The sequence below is a fragment of the Guyanagaster necrorhizus genome (assembly GCF_019112545.1).
Source record: "Guyanagaster necrorhizus MCA 3950 unplaced genomic scaffold BT62scaffold_4, whole genome shotgun sequence".
Lineage (NCBI taxonomy): Eukaryota > Fungi > Basidiomycota > Agaricomycetes > Agaricales > Physalacriaceae > Guyanagaster > Guyanagaster necrorhizus.
Window position 1 is genome coordinate 358,961 of NW_025064883.1, and position 19,597 is coordinate 378,557.

Below are 19,597 nucleotides of genomic sequence, written 5' to 3' on the forward strand. Positions count from 1 at the left end.
AAGAAACATTTAACATATACCTACGCCGGTACCACATACTCGCAAAAACATGACCACCGCAGGGGTCGAACCTGCAATCTCCTGATTCGATCACATATAATCCTAAAGACATATCGTAGTCAGACGCGATGCCATTTCACCAGGCGGCCCCTATAATGTGGTTTATTTGCTCTAATATGTACTGTCTATTCATCGAGCAAAAACACCGGTTTTACTGTATCCCAGCCTTTGGGTTTGGCTCAGTTTTAACAACACAGTAACCCGACATTGGTATCCCTCCAAATTCAGCATATTTTCATCCCTCTATATCGCCCAGTTTCCTTTCTGTTTCACAACGTTGTACATCATGAATTCGAAGTAGGCTACATTGACCCGTGCAAACGTCGCGGTAGCAAAAGTTGAGATTCTCATTGGGCCCTTTCGGGAGTCACACCTCTCCATGGTCATTCATTCGCAACCTTCGTATATAGTACGTGATGGCACATCTTATACAGAATTACTCGTTTTCTCGCTCTCGACCAACGATACACAGCAATGAAGAAGTCGTAACAGAAAACACAAGATAACCATGACACAGGTTTCTATGAGTCATACATAACTCAGTGCCAATCTCCCATCGGCATTCTTCCCATAGGTCTTCGACGAGGCCCCATCTTATCATCTCGGTTGGCTGTGACTATGAGGTGTTTATCAACGAGCTAGAATCAAAAGGTCATTCAGAGTGGGATCGGTGGAGCGCGAATGGGCGCACATCATTCAAAATGCTAGTTGATTTGGTCAGGGAAGACAAGAAAGCAGTGATCTGAACATCTTCGTACTCCTATTCCAAACCTAACATCAGTTATGTTGAAACGGAACATAGGAAAACTCCAACCGTATCGAATTCCTCGCGGAAAGCTTTGTTTTCAGTGGCAGGAAGTGACGCTACCAGAGCTGAGATGGATCGAAGAATAGCTTGGTCCTTGGGCGTCTTGCCTGGTAAGGACACGCACTCAATAAGAAGAAATGTTGATGAGCACCACCATACCTGCCAAAGCCTTTGTGACATAGTGAACCAATATGACGATTCTGTCATGGAGCATTTTGACAGCGGCTCGTTGCGTTTGTAGATGTGACTCCACTATAGAAAACGTCAATATCGGAAGACCCCCCCATAGGGATAGATACATACAACTCGTGCCACTACCGCCACCGCGTGCAGTCCAGTCAACAGCGATCCGCTCTGCTTCACCTGTCTCTACATTGTACGACGCCTCAACGAAGACTGGACGAGAGAGGCGGTCCCTAATCTCGATGGTCGGCTCATAGGCTTTGAAGGGAAGCGTTTGATTGCCATCGGAGCCGGTGGAAACATTATTGGAAGATTGAAGCAGGAGGAGAAGAGGCGTCGAGCAGTACCCTGTAAACTATTATCTTTCTAAGTTCAGTGTAAGCAGAAGTATTGAGCCACATACTTGTGAATGAAGTGCAATATGGCGTGAAGAGGGACGGGGAGCGACCGTGTACCAGCCAATGAATTCCAAGGAGGGAAAGACTTGCTTGTCTATAAAACGACACTCATTCAGTCAAGGATACATCGCGTTAAATGTTGCTCACGTACACTGGTCACGCCGCGATACCAAGAAAGAATGATCCACTGTAGCACCATCCTCTTCCACAGCTAATTCAAACGTATTTACAATCTCCACATCTCTTCCATTTTGAGTGCCTAACAGGGCTCCAAGAACTGCAACGAAGTTCAAGTATATTCTTCGTCACATTATACAGGACATACGACTCACTGAACGGAGTAGAGGTGTTTGTTTGCAGTTTCCGTCGCGTCAAATGTTCAGAAACATTCAGAATCGGTAAAGGATGCCTAACAGACAAGGTCAATGATTGAAAGAGTAGATCAAAGCCGCCTTTACAAAGATATCGATAGGCCTGATGTCGTCGTGGATGGGAGCACCACAGAGATTTCGTCTGTGTCCATGGCACTCATCGTCGTCAATGATATGGGTAATGAAAAGTTGAGAAGCGTGACTGTTTTTTTCGGACCGCCATCTATCTCTAATACAATTATATCGTGCAATTCATGTAGTTTGTCTAGCTCAATCAGATAGAGTGTCAGACTCTTCTTAATCTAGGTGGATCTGAAGGCTGCGAGTTCGACCCTCGCGCTGGGCTAGAAGTTTTTTGTGTGGGTGCCCGTTAACCAGTGTGCAGTTACGGTTTTATACCGGCCTTTGCCCGAAGGGGTTTTTGATATGGTATCACATGCCCAATCACTGGCAGATTTTTTCTCGACTCTGTCACCATGTTTTTATACACCTCGTTGATCTCTCAGTCTGTAATTTACTGGAAAAGCAAAAGATATGTATGCTCTTGCTTTGTAACTACAATATGTATATAATAGTGAATATAATACTCAAAATACTGTCCATGCATAGTCCATGTCAGGTAAGTTACCTGAACGAAAACCCTTCCAGCGACTCGGATAATCTACGATTGATCTTTGATTTTGCACATTTTGTTTATGTTTTGAGTTATAGTTGCTTGAAAATATTATACATCATTGTCGTTAAATACTAGTTAAATGACTGGGACAACCAACTAGTTCTTTAGAGGGGCATTCAACCAGTGACATTAGTGCGCCGGTAAAACAACACAAACAGTGTGCAAGAAATACATTAATCATACATCCTATCCAGTCAAGTATTAGGTTATACTCCAACTCTTCAGGAAGAAAATCAGCATAAGGACTGAAATAGAGTAGTATCGCACACCTGTGGACAACCTTTTTCTGTGAACATGCAAAATATGTTAGACGTGATAGGAACTGCAATGTTCGACACCCACCTGCCCAGAAAACCGAATCACCTCTCGCTTCTCTAGGATATACAACGTTCTCTCAAGTGCATGGCTAGAGTACCCCTGCTGCGTGACGAACTCCTTGATGAGACTCTGATAACTTGTTCGCCACCCAACGGGTAGACGTCTTCTCAGCTCTTTCTCTATGCGCGTCATCTCTTCGTTTAGACCTCCTCGTGAAAGACCATCGGCCGACCCTGCAGACACGGCGTCCATGGTAGAAAACTTGAACAGTCGTATAGCCTCTTCTACATGATGGTTCTGCACAACAGGCGTGAGGGTCATCTTCGCCAAAGACTCCGATATACGGATTATCGCTTCGAGTTGACGAACGGTGATAGGTATGGAGCTTCGCTCGTCATTATCCTGTTCCACCTGCTGGACTTGTTTCCGTAGACTAACGAAATGACTGCTGAGCATCTCTTGGGCTTCAGGAGATAGCCGAGGTGCACATTTCCTGTAAATATTTTAACGATAACACAGAGATAGGCAGAAAAATATCTCACTGTTTGCAGTAGGCAATGTATCGTTTCATTTTGTCCAAAGGTAATTCTCCTTCCCTATTCTCATCTGTAAGCTGATTAGGTCTGTTCATATGAACATTCAGGACGTGTTTCGCAATCGTCTGTGGAACTCGTAATTGAGAACTGGTTAAATTGCTTCGCAATGTAAGCTGACCTTATCCCGTGTCTCGTCATGCTCATCTTTCACGATGAAGATCATATCGAATCGAGAAAGGATCGTAGTTTGGAAATCAATATTCTACAAAGAAAAGCTTCAGCTTGAACTCTCGCCCGGGAAAGAAACACACTTCGCCTGGACTTCGTCCTTCGTCATAGCGACCAAAGACCGGATTAGCTGCCGCAAGGACACTGGTACGCGTGTTCAGCACTGTGGTGATTCCCGCTTTGGCAATAGATATGGTTTGTTGTTCCATAGCTTCGTGGATTGCAACGCGATCCTCGTCCCGCATCTTGTCAAATTCATCTATACACACGACACCTGTGTCGGCAAGAACCATAGCACCTCCTTCAAGATAGAATTCTCTCTACACAATCATGACTCCATCAGCCTGAGAAGATAATAGTACGAATGGGACGAAGGTACTCACTGAAACAGTATCTCGCTGCACCGACGCCGTCAGACCAGCAGCGCTAGAACCCTTTCCAGACGTATATACAGCGATGGGTGCCACCTTTTCCACGAACTTGAGCAGTTGGCTCTTGGCGGTACCAGGATCGCCAAGAAGCAAGACATTTATGTCACCACGGAGCCGCATGCCGTCCGGTAGGACTTTCTTCGACCCTCCAAATAAGAGACACGTAATGGCCTTTTTAATGTCTGCCATGACATTAGTATATACGACCTTTCAAGACCGGAGGCTACAACATACCAAGACTCCCATAGATGCTGGGTCCAACGCTCTTAGCAAATCGTTCGTGGAAACCTTCACTCCGTGCCATCTCATTGAACTCCTCTTCCTCCTCTGGGGTGAACTGCACACCAAATGGGTTGGAACCGCCTGAACCAGCGGCAGAGGGGGAAGACATTTCTAGGTGGACGACGCGGAGGTATGGCTTGCGAGTAGCCGCAGCGCCGGCAGATTTCTAGCATAACGTTAGCAGTCACGTATATGCAAGGAATCAACAACCTACATCCCGTGCAGCTTGGAATGTCGAGTATATGCCGGTCACAATAACTCTCGAACCCGGCACAACTTGCCCCGTCAGGTATCTGTCCGCCGAGAGAAGCAGATGTTTCGGTAGGTCACCAACGGGTACCATGTCCGGTGCCTCTTGAAGTTTTAGTGTCTGCTGGTCAGCAAAGGTGGACTTTGAGTGGATGATGAGATATGGATCCAGTGGGCAGTCTTTCTTCTGTCCGTCGAGCGGCGCCTCTTCGCATCTCCGAGGCAATCCAGATCCAGTTCCGTACCCAAGGCCTCCAATCCCCCCTGGTGGGTATAGAGTCTTGACAGAACGACACGCGCGACACTGGATGTGGAGCTTTGTTGCTCGGGATGAAAGGACAGAAGCTGAAATGACTATTCCTGGGACCCGTACAAGTTTGTTAATGGTGTTAGCGGTGAGATCACGGAACTGAAGGAGATTGAGGCCGGAACGGAGCGTTATTTGAACTTTATCGATAGACTCGGCGACTGCATTAACTGCTTCATCAGTTCCAGCAAGAGGGTAGAGGATGGTTTTGGCGGCACGAGTAGCAGCGTTTTCAAGCTAAAAAGGTTCAGTGTAGGTCAAAGACAAAGAGATAACACGTACTAGTGGCAGGACATCCGCTGGTCTATCCTGAATCGCGTGTGCCAGCTCGTCGTTGTAGAGACTGACATGCCTAAGGTCGACTTCCAGAACATTCTGCTTCAGAAGGAGATTCCCGCGCAACATGTCTCTGTGCGAGTGTGGATCACCAAAGAGATCGGAAAACATGACTGCCAGGCTCACCTGTAAATGAACTCTCCTCCCACACGATACTGCAGCAAAAAGTCTAATAGTAGCTTCTCCGTATCGGAAGCCGACTCTGGCGCGGTCGGTGGTGGTGGGTCATGCACGGAAACATTGTAAACATTGTTCGCGTCAAAGCCAGACATGATGGGGGTGAATGACCAAGTTGAAGCTGGAGAGCTTGGCTCAGTAACGAGCTTTAGGGCCGGTCATTTGGCGTGTGGTTTAGTCAGTAGTTACCGCTTGGCATTGGCATGGACGACTGCATTTTGCCCTCGAACAGCCTGCCCTTAAATGCCTTGATCCCTTCATTGTCTGTGATGTACCATATATGGGTATGTATTTGAGGCATGTATTTAAATCCAGATATTTCGTCTTGAGCGGCCTTCCAGATTTCATTCGCTGGACCTGAAATGGTAAAGTATGTGAGATCTCAATTCGGAAAGATGAATAAAATATTTGATATATAAAGGCATCACAACAAAGATCAGTGCCCGCCTAGCTCAATCGGATAGAGCGTCAGACTTTTACGGCGGAGTTCATAATCTGACTTAGAATTGGAATCTGAAGGCTGCGAGTTCGACCCTCGCGGTGGGCTATTGCTTTTACTGTCCTAGAATAGTTGTGCACGAGCCTGGCCAAATTATGGTTTTTAACCTCCGAGTGTTTTGGTATGATGTTGGACCTTGGTGTCAGACTCCTCATTCACCTTTATGCATTAGAAAATTAATTCACTATCAATGATATCATTGTAGAAAATATACTGTATGGATTTTCAGATCTAACTTATATAATAATCTTATTTATTTTTCTCATGTGTTTGTCATAAAAGCAGATTTCAAGGGTGTCAAAATGCTTTCTGGCTCTGCCACAATGAGATAATGCTTTATTCATAAGAATGAGATATATGTGCCATCTCTGATTCAGTGCTGAGTCTCAGCAGATGCTAATTGTTATGATTTTTCCATCTTTTTCTTATATTAACCCCTATTTATGCTTAGTCAGAGCACTTAAACCAGCACTTAAGACCATGGAATGAGCTTAGTCAGCACAACAAGCCTAGTCAGTCATTGTCTTTTGATGCAACAGTGATGCTTGACAATGCACAGTGAACTTTTTGTAGATAGTAATGATGTCTAAGGACAAAGGACATTGCAATGGACAATGACACAACAGGTAGTCATATTTATAACCAAAACCTCTGTAGTATATAAATAAGACAGCTCTCACTAGTATAACTTCAGCTTCAAGCTAAAGTTTATTCTATCTCATTCTACTTTTAAGCTATACCTGCAAAAGACCTTAAAGCATCTGATCAACAAAGCATAATAAGTAAACTCTAATGAAAGGTTCAAATGTGAAAACACACTAGTTTATTATGTGTTTTGATCATGTGTGGCTTGAGTCTAACAATTAGCTTGAAGCTTCTACTTCTCTTTGCTCATATACAATAGTGTGGAGGAAACCAAATATTATCTATCAATACAGCCAACTCAAATTTTGACTATGAGTTCTTCAAACTTCTTGCTTCTATCATCAAAACACTGTTAGGATTATTGGTGATCATTCAGCTCTGCTAGAGACACCAATCTATTACTGCTTGGATAGTCAGGCACTACTATGAATTTCAACATATCTGCCAAATCCTCAAAAATGTCATCTCTGACCTCTCTCTCCACAATATTCCAGCCTCTCCCTGAACCTCCTATCAGCCCACAGCAGGAGTTATACCCCAAACTGAGTCTAAGAGAATGAATTTGAGGGGTCTTCCACAAAAAGAAAGACATCAGCACCCTCTACAACTCCAGTCAAGATGAGCAGGCCCATAACCTATCAGCTTTAGAAACCTATGAGTTTTACCAGAGTTTTCTCCAGTCCCAAACTATAAGAATGAGGATCTCTCCAATAACTTCTTTGACAATATGCTGTCTGACAATCTCTCTCTCAGCATATGACATTAAAGACCATGCTAGAGACTCTCTTGATGCTTTTAGATTGGCTTTAAGATCCAAACCCATTTTGCCTACATACTCAGAGCACAGCTCTCTCTATATGATCTCTGAGTCTAGCCCATCATCTATGAAATATACCAACCTCTATCCAGGATCTGAAAGGCCAAAAGAGTATTGGAGGCTGACAGTCACTGACTAACTTGAGTATGATGCCAGAGATTTTACCAGAGAAGAAATTGAGGAAGCTGGAAGGGAGATCCTTCAGAACTTTGACTGGACAAAAGAAGAACAAGCCTGATGAGAGGCTTTACATTATGATGAGCTATATGATGCTCAGTATCACAGAAGACAATGAGAATTGAAAGCTGCCATCTGAGGTTTTGGAAATCCCTCCTGATATAGTCTTCAGACTAATTTTATTTATTCCCCTTTCAGAGAACCTAATACTTCTGTGTTATGATTTTTTCATTCTTTTCCTTGATTAATCCCTATTTATGCTTAGTCAGAGTGCTAGAATGAGTGCTTAAGATCATGAGATAAAGCTTAGTCATCACAACTAGCCAAGTTGGTCATTGTTATGATTTTTCCTATTTTCTTTTCTTTTTTCTTAGAAATGACCCCTATCTTTGCTTAGTCAGGGCACTTAGGCCAGCGCTTAGGACCGTGGGAATGCTTAGTTCAGCAACCCAGTTGGTCACTCTCCTATCGCATTGCTGTGTGCTGTGAAGGGGAGACAATACCTCTTTCATCTCCAACTTGCAGTGCAACAACAACAGCACAACAGCAAGACAACAGCTTTTGTGGAGAGCCTGGCAACAGCAGGGGTAACAGCTCTATGACAGACAATATCTTTTGTGAACAGTTATTAATAGCCAGATAAACAGAACAGTATTTAAGTAGCTCAGTTCTCACTGTAGTACCCTAGTCTCGAACTAAAGTTTATTCTCTACCATCCTATCTCGAGCTGACTACTTAACGCCTTGATCACATAAAGCTGATAGTGCATCAGTGAATTCTAACAGTATAACCTGAAGTGTGAGGTTCTGTTAGTCTATCACATGTTGTCAGTCACATGAAGTTTGGGCTTAACAGTCATTGTCTTTTAATGCAACAGTGTTGCTCAACAACAATACAAGCATCTTTTTGTGTACAATGACAATACCCTAAGACAATAGGCATCATGGATACAGACACACATAATAGTCAGTAATATTATTAGCAATACTCTGTACAGTATTTAAAACCATTTGCTCTTGCTGGTAATTCTCAGCTTTAAGCTAAAGTTTATTCATCTCATTCTACTCTCAAGCTGATCCTTCAGATCTTGTGGCACATCGATCAGAATATGCATCAGTGGATTCATTTGATCATCTGAAGTGTGAAGTGACATCTGTCTATCATGTGTTTCTGTTCATATGATGCTTGAGTCTAATAATTAGCTCAAAGCTTTCTCTTCCCTTTCCTCATGCACTATAATGTGAAGGAAACCGAATGCCCTCAATTATTCCATCAGACCCAAACTTCAACCAAAAGTTTTTTGAACTCCTTGCATTAATTGTTGGTATCTTATTAGGATTATTGATGGTTATTCAGCTGTGCTGAGGATGCCACTCAATCACTGCTTGGGCTATCAGATACTACAATGAGTTTCAACACATCTGACAAATTTTATGCAATATAACCTCTGACCTCCCTCTTCATGATATTTTTAAATCCTGATGAATATCCCATCAGCCTCTGACCAGCCTCCTACCTGAAGCTGGGCCTAGCAGCTTGTATCAGAGAGGCAATCAAGAAGAAGAAAGACATATCTATCTGCTTTGACCTAAATTGCATTAGTCTCGAGATGCAGGATTTCAAAACTCCTAAGTCTCACCCAGGAATGATAATGTCCCAGAGGAGCTCACTCAGCCAACCTCTCTCTATTCCAGCCTCTCTCAAACCAGTGGGATTGCTGACTGTGCCTAAGATTCCCTTGATACTGCTCAGATAGCTTTAAGACCCTGCTGCCCACTCTTTGAAAGCCAGTCTCTAAGCTTCCCCTCCCACCACTCTGTTGGAACTAATGGCAGGATGGGGAGGAGCCTTTTGGATAGGCTTGACAATGAGTGACAGGCCCAGGAAAACTGAAATGAGATCATCCATTAGTTATTCCCAGCATGAGACCTTAATGTCCCATTTGACTATAGTGCTACTCTCCATCAAGAAGAGCAAAGACAGTGAGATACCCTACAGTCTATTCAGAGTGAGCTGAAGGAGCAGCTCCTTATGGAGAGGAGACAGAGAAGAGCCACAAGAGAGGCTGAGGAGTATGATTGCCAACACTGGGAAGAGCAGAGACAAGTCAAGAGAGCCTGACTGGCAAGAGCTGACATCTTAAACTGGTATAGACTCTGACCAGAGGTCATGTCTGTCCTCACATCAGTATGAGCTGACCAGTCCCTCTCTATCCCAGTCTTTAGAGAATCCAGTACATCAAGATCTGACCTCTGGGCCCTGAGGAACTAGGCAAATGCTCAAGTCCTCACAGCTGACAAAGCAAGACAATGAGATGATAGAGTCTCTCCTCTAACTCAGAATGATGTCTCAGGACTCTCTCAGCACCCTCCAACTTCACAGTATCCCTCTCTCCAATGAACCTCCAGTGCTGACATCACATTTGAGGATGATGAGTCCATTCTCAGACACTACAGACTACAAGTCTCTGGAACTGCCTACATTCTCACCTGAGCCCTCTGAGATTTCCTTGGGAGTCAGATAGTCAGGCAGCTTCTTAACAACAGATATCAGTGAAATGTCCAGCTCTATTGTGAGTGACAGAAGGAAATCAGTATGACTCTGATATCAGAAGTCAGCCTGCTTCCACCTATCTCAACACATCTGATTTCTCAGACCCCACTGCTGGCTCAAATACCCAGCAGTAGATCAACAAAGACAGTATGACAGTCTGAGAATATGGAGAGTTTCTATGATCTGCTCACCATTTTCCTTCTCAAGGAGGAAGGGGACAACAAGGATGAGGACAACAAGGAGACTGAAAGTAGCAGACTATCTCATGCTGGAGGAGAATTAGCCTACAGGCTCACAGAGAACACTGACAAAGAAGCATTGGAGGAAGAGATTCAGCACAGCAGAGTACAAGAGTATCAAGAGCTATACCAGAGAGGAGTAAAGTTTTTATGGGATGATGCCAACTGGTTGGCATCACCTATAGGACAATTATATATTCATTCTGAATCTAATGAATGAGTAGAGATCCTCAGACATGCAGCCACTGACTATGCTGCACAACAGTATACCAAGAACTATCTGGAAGACTCAGTCAGCAGACCCCCAGCATACCAGCTGCTAAAGATGATACAACTAATGCCCTGATCACTATCTATCACTCTGAAATGAGCTGTGTATATGGCTTTATCTATCTGAAGTACATTTTCATACTCAGCACCCTTGTTCCATTCTGTAGCAATTTGGCTATCTCAAAGCTGAGTCTCACTTAGCAACCTGCCAACCTCATACTGGAATCTATGGATCAGCAGAGGAAGCCGAGTACTAGAGGCTCAGCCCTCACCTGATGAAGCAAGCAGGAGTGGTGCTGAGAAAGAACCAATCAGAGATGACCCTAAAGCAGTATGACTTGGATTCACCATCTGAGATAGTGTTATAGTCTAAAAGAAGGAACTGCTGTGAGGAAGTCCAGTTGTGGATGACAACTCACTACACTTATTCTCTAGGCTACCACAAGAATAGCAGTGGCCCCCATTCTCTGACTGGCTCAATCTGATGGGCATACTACCTAATGACATGATAGTCCTTCAATGCTGTCTAGATCTTCTATGGAAACCCTACTCTTTTAAAGGAGCATTTGATAATATAGACTGATTCCTTGTAGACTGTAAACAGTATTTTGAAGTCTATATAGGATATTTGGGGACTGACATAAACAAAGTGGTCTTTGCTGCTTCTTATCTTGAAGAGAAAGCAAAAACATGGTGGATCCTTATCTCCTCAAACTTCTGATCATCGACTTGGGAGCACTATTAATATCCCTCATGGCCTGTATTCAAACAGATGCTCCATAACAAATTTATTGATCTAGTAGTACAAAAAGTACATAAACAAAAGATCAAGAAGTATAAGATAGGTGATAAAGCAGCCACCAACTATTTCAATGAGCTAGAATGCCTAGCTAAACTTGCTGGAATATGAGATGACACCACCAATAATGGAAGAATGGTTGAGGCCCTCAAGAGAGATGTTTCTTTCTTTTACATCATGATGATTTCTGCCATCAGCATTAGGGCTTTAATGCTCATCAGTTATGATGAGTGGAAAGAATGAATCATTGAGATGTATAAGAAGCAACAAAGGCAGAAAGCAGAATCATTGATGCTGCAAGACTACTCAAAAAAGTTGACACCACTAATCTCAGAAAATTCTAAATTGCCAGGGACAACTGCCAGAAAATCATTGGGACTCTCGATGGCTCCTGCATATGGCATACAGAAGATGAGAACCAGGACTACTTACATAGGATTGGAGAAGCCAATAGATATTGACCAGATAAAGAAAAAAGACAAGTGCTTCAATTGCAGGTAGAAAGACCATATGGCTAAGGACTGCCCAAAGAAGAAGTGGACCTGAGAAGATATCCGAGCCCAAATTGCCAAGCTTCAGAAGGAAGAAGAGGGACTTAGCACTGAAACTAGAGTCAAAAAAGTAAAAGATGGGGCTGATCAGTGAGTGATTTCACTGGATCAGCCAAGAACTCTTATAGTGTGCCCACAATAGCCACTAGTCAAACTAACAGTATTTCTGTAGTTACTTCTATGCCTACCATATCTACACATTTAAATATACTTTAGTTACCCAAAAAACACACTAAAGAATTGCAAAAAATCAAAACTCAAATGCCCACAGGTTGAATAGAGGCAAAGGGCCCTACCACATGGCTCAAGCCATTCAACACTGAATGGATCTGGTGGGCTATCAAAGACACCAGAAACAAAGAAGTAACAAAAGCCATACTCCAGAATTGGATTCATAAAACAAAGATTAAAGAAGTTGTTGACAAGGCAATCAAAGAACTCAAAAACACAGAAAGGTGCCAAGCCTTGGAATAGCTTGATGAACTACAAGGGCCATGGAAGTTCATCTGTTAGTCCAAAACACTCAGTCAAGATCTCCTCATAAACATCTGAGTCAAGACTTTAACAAACTGATCAAGCCACATAGTGACTGCCTTAATTGACAGTGGTTGCATAGGAAGCTCTATCAACTGAACCTTTGTGAAAAGAAACAAGCTTCCTACAAAAACTACAGCAGCCCTGATCTCTATATACAATGCTGATAGAACTAAGAACTAGACTGAATCAATCACTGAATTCATCAAGCTCCAGCTCATGATTGGTGATTATTCTGAGTGGATTGATCTTGTGGTAACTGATCTAGAAGCAAAGGAAGTCTTTCTGGGACATGACTGGCTGATCAGGCATAATCTGCTGATCAACTGGAAAACCAGCAAAATAACTTTCACTTGCTGCAAATGCCAGAAGCTTCTATTTGAATTGCCAGATGAGGACCCAGAGGACTGATGGGATAAGGAAATGGAGGATGGAGAAACCATCCTTGCTATTAACCTTCAGCATGAAATTCATATTCATACTATACACCATGCCAATAACTTGGCAGCAAAGGTGAATGAGAAGAAGGAAGAGAGGACATTCAAGAAAATGGTCCCAGAGTGGGCCTAAGACTTCAAGGACCTATTCAAGAAGGAGAGCTTTGATGAGCTTTCAGCACCCAAACCCTGAGACCATGCAATCGAGCTAATCTCAAATGCTAATGCCAATCTCAACTATAAAACCTACCCTCTTAGTAATAATGAGCAACAGGAGCTTGATAAATTCCTTGATGAGAATTTATCCAGTGGGAGGATTCGACCATCCAAATCTCTTATGGCTTCTCTCTTTTTCTTTGTCAAGAAGAAAAATAGTAGACTTCACTCTGTATAGGACTATTGAAAGCTAAATAAAATGACAATTAAAAATTGTTACCCACTACCCCTGATTTTGAAACTCATGGACAAACTACAGGGTGCAAAGTACTACACCAAGCTCAATATTCAGTGAGGGTATAACAATATTTGAATCAAGGAAGGAGATGAATGGAAAGTAGCCTTTTGAACTAACCAGGGATTCTTTGGACTTACTAACTCCCTGGCAATGTTCCAGTAGATGATGAATGACATATTCAAGGACCTCATCTCCACTGAGAAGATCACCATTTACCTCAACAATATTCTGATCATGTCAAAAATAAAGAAGGAATATAGGAGGCTAGTATGATAAGTGTTAGCTCTAATGAGGAAACACAAGCTGTTCCTTAAGGTGGAGAAATGTGAATTCAAGGTACTCAAAACTGAGTACCTTAGAGTGATCATCAGTGAGGGAAGCATATGCATGAATCCCATTAAAGTTGCAGATGTCACCGAATAGCTGATCCCAACCAAGAAAAAAGAACTTCAATCCTTTCTTGATTTTATGAATTTCTATCAGTGATTCATCTGAGACTATAGTAAGATAGTCCATACAATAATGCAACTCATAGAAAATGCCTTCTGGGCCTAGGGACTCTCACAATAAACCACCTTCAATGACCTCAAAAAATGACTGGCTAAAGATGTGGTTCTCATTATTTCAGACCAGAAAGGAAGGTTCTGAGTTGAGGTGGACTCCAGCAAGAGAGCAATCAAGGCAGTCCTGTCTCAAGAACAGGATAGCAAATAGAGACTGGTGGCCTTTCTTTCAAAAGCACTCTCTATCATAGAATGAAACTATGAAATATATGACAAAGAGTTACTTGTGATAATGCTCACCTTGGAGGAATGGCAACACTATCTGATCAGTGCTGTTGAAGTTTTTGAGATCTAAATAGATCATCAGAATCTTTGTTACTTCTGACAACTACAGAAGCTGAATTGATGACAAGTCTAGTGGGTGACTGAACTCAGTCAATATCAGTACATCCTCTACTATAAAGTGGGTGTGTCAAACAAAAAGGCTGACCTCTTCAGCTGATGAGCAGATCATGACAAGAGAAGACAGGACAATGAAGGAGTAATACTCCTCCAACCCCAGCATTTCTGCACTATGATAATGTCCATAGAGGAGAAAATTCATGAATGAATCAAAAGTGCCACTTAGAACAGCCACAAGTGAGATCAACAGATAGCGCCTTCATTCAATCATGAGCAGAGAATAATGAAGAAAGCAGGAATGATTCAATATAATGGACAGATCTATATTCCTTAGGACCACACTCTATGAGGGAAAATTATTGCAACTTATTATAATCATATGACTGCTGGTCATCCAGAGGTTGCAAAGACTAAAGAACTTGTCTTACAAGAGTACTGATGGCTGAAATTAGAAAATGATATTGTTCAATACATCAAGGCATACAAGGTCTGCCAGAGAGAGAAGTCATCAACTCAATCTTGAGCTGCTCCACTACACCCAAATGAGGTTCCAACCTCATCATAAACTCATATCTCAGTAGACATGATCACTGGATTACCAGATTGTAATGGCTATGACACCATTATCATCATCATCAATCAATTCTCAAAAGCAATCATCCTGATCACCTGTTCCATGGAATTGACTTCAGAAGGGTAGGCAAAGATTCTTTGGGATGAAGTCTATACCAAATATAAAATGCTGCAAGTAGTGATTTTGGATTGTGGGCTACAGTTTGTCTCTAAATTCTTAGATGACCTGTACTGTCTTCTTAATATTAAGCAAAACACTTCCACAGCATACCATCCCCAAACCAATAGACAAACTGAATGTGCTAATCAAGAAATTGAAAAGTATCTCTGCCTCTTTATCAATTATCAATAGGATGACTGAGTGGAATGGCTGGCTCTCACAGCCTTCCAGCACAACAACCACATACATTCAGTGATAGGCAAAACCCCATTCTTCATCAACCATGGCCAACACCCCAATATTCACTTCACTGAGAAACATTACACTACAACACCTGCATCCTCAGACTTTGCCACTGAAATAACAAAAATACACACTGAAACACAAGCAGCACTTGAGAAAGCCACTAAAACTATGAAGATGCAATATGATAAACACTGTCAATCTGTGCACAGTTACATGATTAGAGACAAAGTATGGCTCAACATGATACACCTTCATCTCCCATGGCTCAAACAAAAACTTAGTGACAAATGCACTGGCCCTTTCACAATCCAGAAGAAGATTAGATAATCTGCATACAAACTCCAGTTACTGACAAGCTGGAAGATCCATGATGTCTTCAATGAAATATTGCTGTCACTATATATCACACCAGTCTTTCCAAATCAGAAAAGACCATCTCTCTCATCACCTGATCTGATCAATAATAAAGAACATTATGAAGTCGATCAGATATTAAACTACAAACTAAAAATTAAAGTCAAAAGTGGTGGCATGATGATGATGGTGGATTATTTGGTCAGTTGGAAAGGCTATAGCCCCAAATCCAACCAATAGATCAATGAGAAGTTGATGAGGCTGACAAGATCATACACAACTATGAATTATCTCTAAATTAAGTTATTGGGATAATAGTCTTAAGAAGGAGGTAATATTATGATTTTTCCATTCCATTCCTTGATTAACCCCTATTTATGCTTAGTCAGAGCACTAGAATGAGTGCTTAAGACCATGAGATAAAGCTTAGTCATCACAACTAGCCAAGTTGGTCATTGTCTTTTGATGCAACAGTGTTGCCCAACAATGATACAAGCATCCTTTTATATACAATGACGATGTCCTAGAACAATGGGCACTATGGACACAGACACACATAATAGTCAGTAATATTATTAGCAATGCTCTGTACAGTATTTAAGACCATCTGCTCTTGCTGGTAATCCTCAGCTTTGAGCTAAAGTTTATTCATCTCATTTTACTCTTGGGCTGATTCTTCAAGCCTTGTGACACATCAATCAGAATACACATCAGTGGATTCATTCAATCACCTGAAGTGCAAGATGATGTCTGTCTATCATGTGTTTCTGTTCATGTGATGCTTGAGTCTAACATTCTGCTATGACAACCAATCTCTGGGCAGGACCTGCTAAGACAGTTACTGCTGATAAAGTCAGAAGGAGAAGCAATAATTTTCCTCTTTGAAATGAAAGTGTCAGCATCACTGATACTGATATAATCCCTTTCTATGCTGACTTCATTCTTGACATCTACAGGCTTCAAGTTTCTCTTAATGCCCACATCTCCAATTGGAGTCTCTGTCATTTTCTCAGAGGAAGAGTCACAATGCTCTTTCTCAATCCTCATTTTTATAGAAACTTCTGCATTTATAGCTGTCAATCAAATATTAAATCACAAGACTCAGTGCATATATGCATATAATGGTAGCATGATAATAATGGTCAACTATCTTGTCAGCTGGAAGAGTTATAGACTGGAATCAAACCAATGAGTAAATGAGCATCTAATGAATGCTGACAATACTATACATGACTATAAATTGTCTCTTAATTAAACTATCAGTATAATAGTCTTAAGAAGAGAGTAATGTTACAATTTTTCTTTCTTTTCTTCTTTTTTTTAAAGTATTAACCCCTATTTATGCTTAGTCAGAGCATCTATACCAGCATCTAAGGATTGTGAGACAGTATTAGTCAGCACAATCAGCTATTGTCTCTCAACTTGTAGTGACACTCTGACAACAGCACAACAGGCTTTTTGTAGATAACATCATCTCACTAGGATAATAAGCACTATAGTGCAGACACTTACAATTAGTAGCAGTATATTTAGCAGACAGACCTAGAAGTATATAAGTAGCATAAACAGTACCATATATCCTTAGTCTTGAACTATCCTTTATCATACCCATTTACTTGAGTCTACTTACATAGACCTTGAGATATAATAACTATATATATCACACATTGGACTCAGATGTGATTGTATGAATGCAATACAGCATCTGTTTACCATATAATATTAGTTATATGTCATTTGGCTCTAACACATTGAGACATCTATTGCCATCTGCAGGATAATAGCATGAGCCACCTATTGTAGTTGTATAATCATTTTATGCTCACTAATAATCACCTGTGATTAGATAGATATTCTGATAAGATAAGATAAAAGATAAGATAGAAGTGAAAAATCATAACAGAAACTGAAGTATATCACTGTATACTACTGTCTTAAATACTGTTCTAAAGCCTTTCATCCTATAGGCAACTATTGTTCTGTTACCATGTCTTTTGCTTATTGTCTTGCTGATAATAACTATGCTCATGCCTTCAGGCATTATTGTTGTTCTGTAGTGCTATTGCTATAGTGAGTTTCCTTTATATCACAGTGTTTATTATAAAAAGAGCATAGGACAATGACTATTAATATACCACTATCAGCTGCTTATTGTGTGTTGATGAATAAGGTACAGCTATTATATCATTATAGTGTTTGTCATCTGTAATTCCATGTGGTTACTGCAAGGTTTCTCTGTGGCCATGGCTGGACTGTAGTTGGATTTAGTCAGGTTTTATAAGTATCAGCTTATTAAGTGTTAGTAGGTTATGATTTAGAGATAAAAATTATGACATTGAGCTAAGGTTAATATACCTATCAAACTCTTTGACTACTCAGTGCAATTACCACTGTCTAGCATTCATACTAGCAGTCATAGTCTATCAACCACTATATCACATCCTCCTTATCATCATTCTTTATCTTCTCATTCTCCTTATCATTTCACTTTATCACCTTCAGTTAGCATTAGACTCTAGCAGTCACAGTGTTAAGCATTCATAATTGTTTGGTAGTTGCTGACATTAGATTCTAAAACAGTACTGAGAGATATATTGTAGCTAATGTTTACTATTAGTGAATGTCTTGTGTATCAAATATAGAAGAGATACACAAATTGACAAGAACATATCTGCATTATATAGTATTTTAGTGGCTTCAGTGATGAGAGTGCTGAAAGCATCTGTTATGATTTTTCCTATTTTACTTTCTTTTTCCTTGATATTATTCAGAATTGACCTCTATTTCTGCTTAGTCAGAGCATCTAGACTAGCACTTAGGACCATGGGAAGGATTAGTCAGCATCCTGACCTAGATTCTACTGTACTGCTGTGAAGCTGTTTAATAGCAGTATATCTCTTTTGTCATCCTGCAGCAATAACAGTAGTAACAGCTCTACAGCAGATAATACTCTTTTGTAGGTATCTTGGCAACACTGGACAAAGCACTATACAGCAGCAGGATAAACAATTAGGTATTTATATTCTTAGAATGATAATGATTAGTATTTAAGTAGTGTAGCTCTCACTGTAGTACCCCAGCTTCAAGCTAAAGTTTATTCTTTCACTATCTTATCTTGAGCAACTTGCAATGCCTTGACAATACAACTTTAATATCACATCAAGTGGACTCTATCATTTTATCTGAAGTGTGAGGTAGTGATAGTTTATCATGTGTTATTAGTCACATGGAATTTAGGCTTAACAATTAGCTTGAAGCTTCTAGCTTTTCTTTCTCAAGCCCAATTGTGCTGAAAAACCAAATGCCCCTTGCACTTAACTCTTCAGACCTAAACTTTATCCACAAGTTTTTCAAACTCCTTGCTTCCATTATCAGAACATTAATAGGTTTATTGGTGATCATATAGCTGTGCCATAGATGCTAATCAATAACTGCCTAAGCTATTCATCACTATCAAGAATTTTAACATATCAGAATCATTCTCTGTAATGTCACATCAGACCTCCCCCTCTATGACATCTCTGCCTCTGCTCAACAGTCCTTTTGATCTGTAGAAGGACTTGAATCTGAAACCATCTCTGAGGGTCTGACTGAAGGGTATTTTAGGAAAGAGGAGCAGCAGCAGCAGCACCAGTACCCCCCATGACCCCTGTTAGCAGTCATCTGAGACTCTGAAAACTCTTGGGCTATAGGATTTTGATGACTCAGATCTGGCATCCTCATCCCATCCTCTGAGTGCAGCAATAACAATATCATAACAAGAACTACAATCTCTGTTTCTAGCATTGGTGTTGGACACTATGCTAGAGACTCTCTTGATGCCATTTGGATAGTCGAGAGGCTAGAAACACCAGTGTCTGAGGATTCTGACATACTCTATCAGTATAGAGCAGAAACACTAACAATAGGATAAAGGTTAATAGTGACCTCTATTTCAATGATGACAGTGATGAGTGCCAGTATTAGCACACCACTGTCTGAGAAGCAGACAGATTAGAGCAGTGCATGATTAACCATGCTGCAA

General features: G+C 41.1%; 2 protein-coding genes and 2 non-coding genes across 4 annotated transcripts; 1 reads left to right on the plus strand and 3 right to left on the minus strand.

The window, feature by feature from the left end:
• Positions 1-50: 50 nt before the first annotated feature.
• On the minus strand, positions 51-149 carry BT62DRAFT_t37. Its single transcript has one exon. It is a non-coding gene; the product is annotated as a tRNA-Arg (tRNA).
• A 284-nt stretch (positions 150-433) lies between these two features.
• BT62DRAFT_991237 (COP9 signalosome subunit 6) lies at positions 434-2,021 on the minus strand. Its single transcript, XM_043190271.1, has 9 exons — positions 1,908-2,021; positions 1,782-1,858; positions 1,601-1,726; positions 1,455-1,543; positions 1,172-1,406; positions 1,028-1,120; positions 875-975; positions 752-820; positions 434-698 (listed from the first exon to the last, which is right to left on the minus strand). The coding sequence occupies exons 1-9, from the start codon at positions 1,979-1,981 to the stop codon at positions 600-602; spliced, it is 963 nt and encodes a 320-aa protein (XP_043043711.1). The 5' UTR covers positions 1,982-2,021; the 3' UTR covers positions 434-599.
• A 496-nt stretch (positions 2,022-2,517) lies between these two features.
• BT62DRAFT_927526 (MCM-domain-containing protein) lies at positions 2,518-5,530 on the minus strand. The gene is made up of 11 exons (XM_043185274.1): positions 5,310-5,530; positions 5,130-5,256; positions 4,506-5,084; positions 4,244-4,457; positions 3,962-4,191; positions 3,662-3,898; positions 3,529-3,612; positions 3,357-3,475; positions 2,839-3,307; positions 2,766-2,782; positions 2,518-2,715 (listed from the first exon to the last, which is right to left on the minus strand). Exons 1-11 carry the CDS (start codon positions 5,453-5,455, stop codon positions 2,703-2,705), a joined length of 2,235 nt encoding a protein of 744 aa, XP_043043712.1. The 5' UTR covers positions 5,456-5,530; the 3' UTR covers positions 2,518-2,702.
• A 271-nt stretch (positions 5,531-5,801) lies between these two features.
• Positions 5,802-5,907, plus strand: BT62DRAFT_t32. Its single transcript has one exon. It is a non-coding gene; the product is annotated as a tRNA-Lys (tRNA).
• Positions 5,908-19,597: the final 13,690 nt, after the last annotated feature.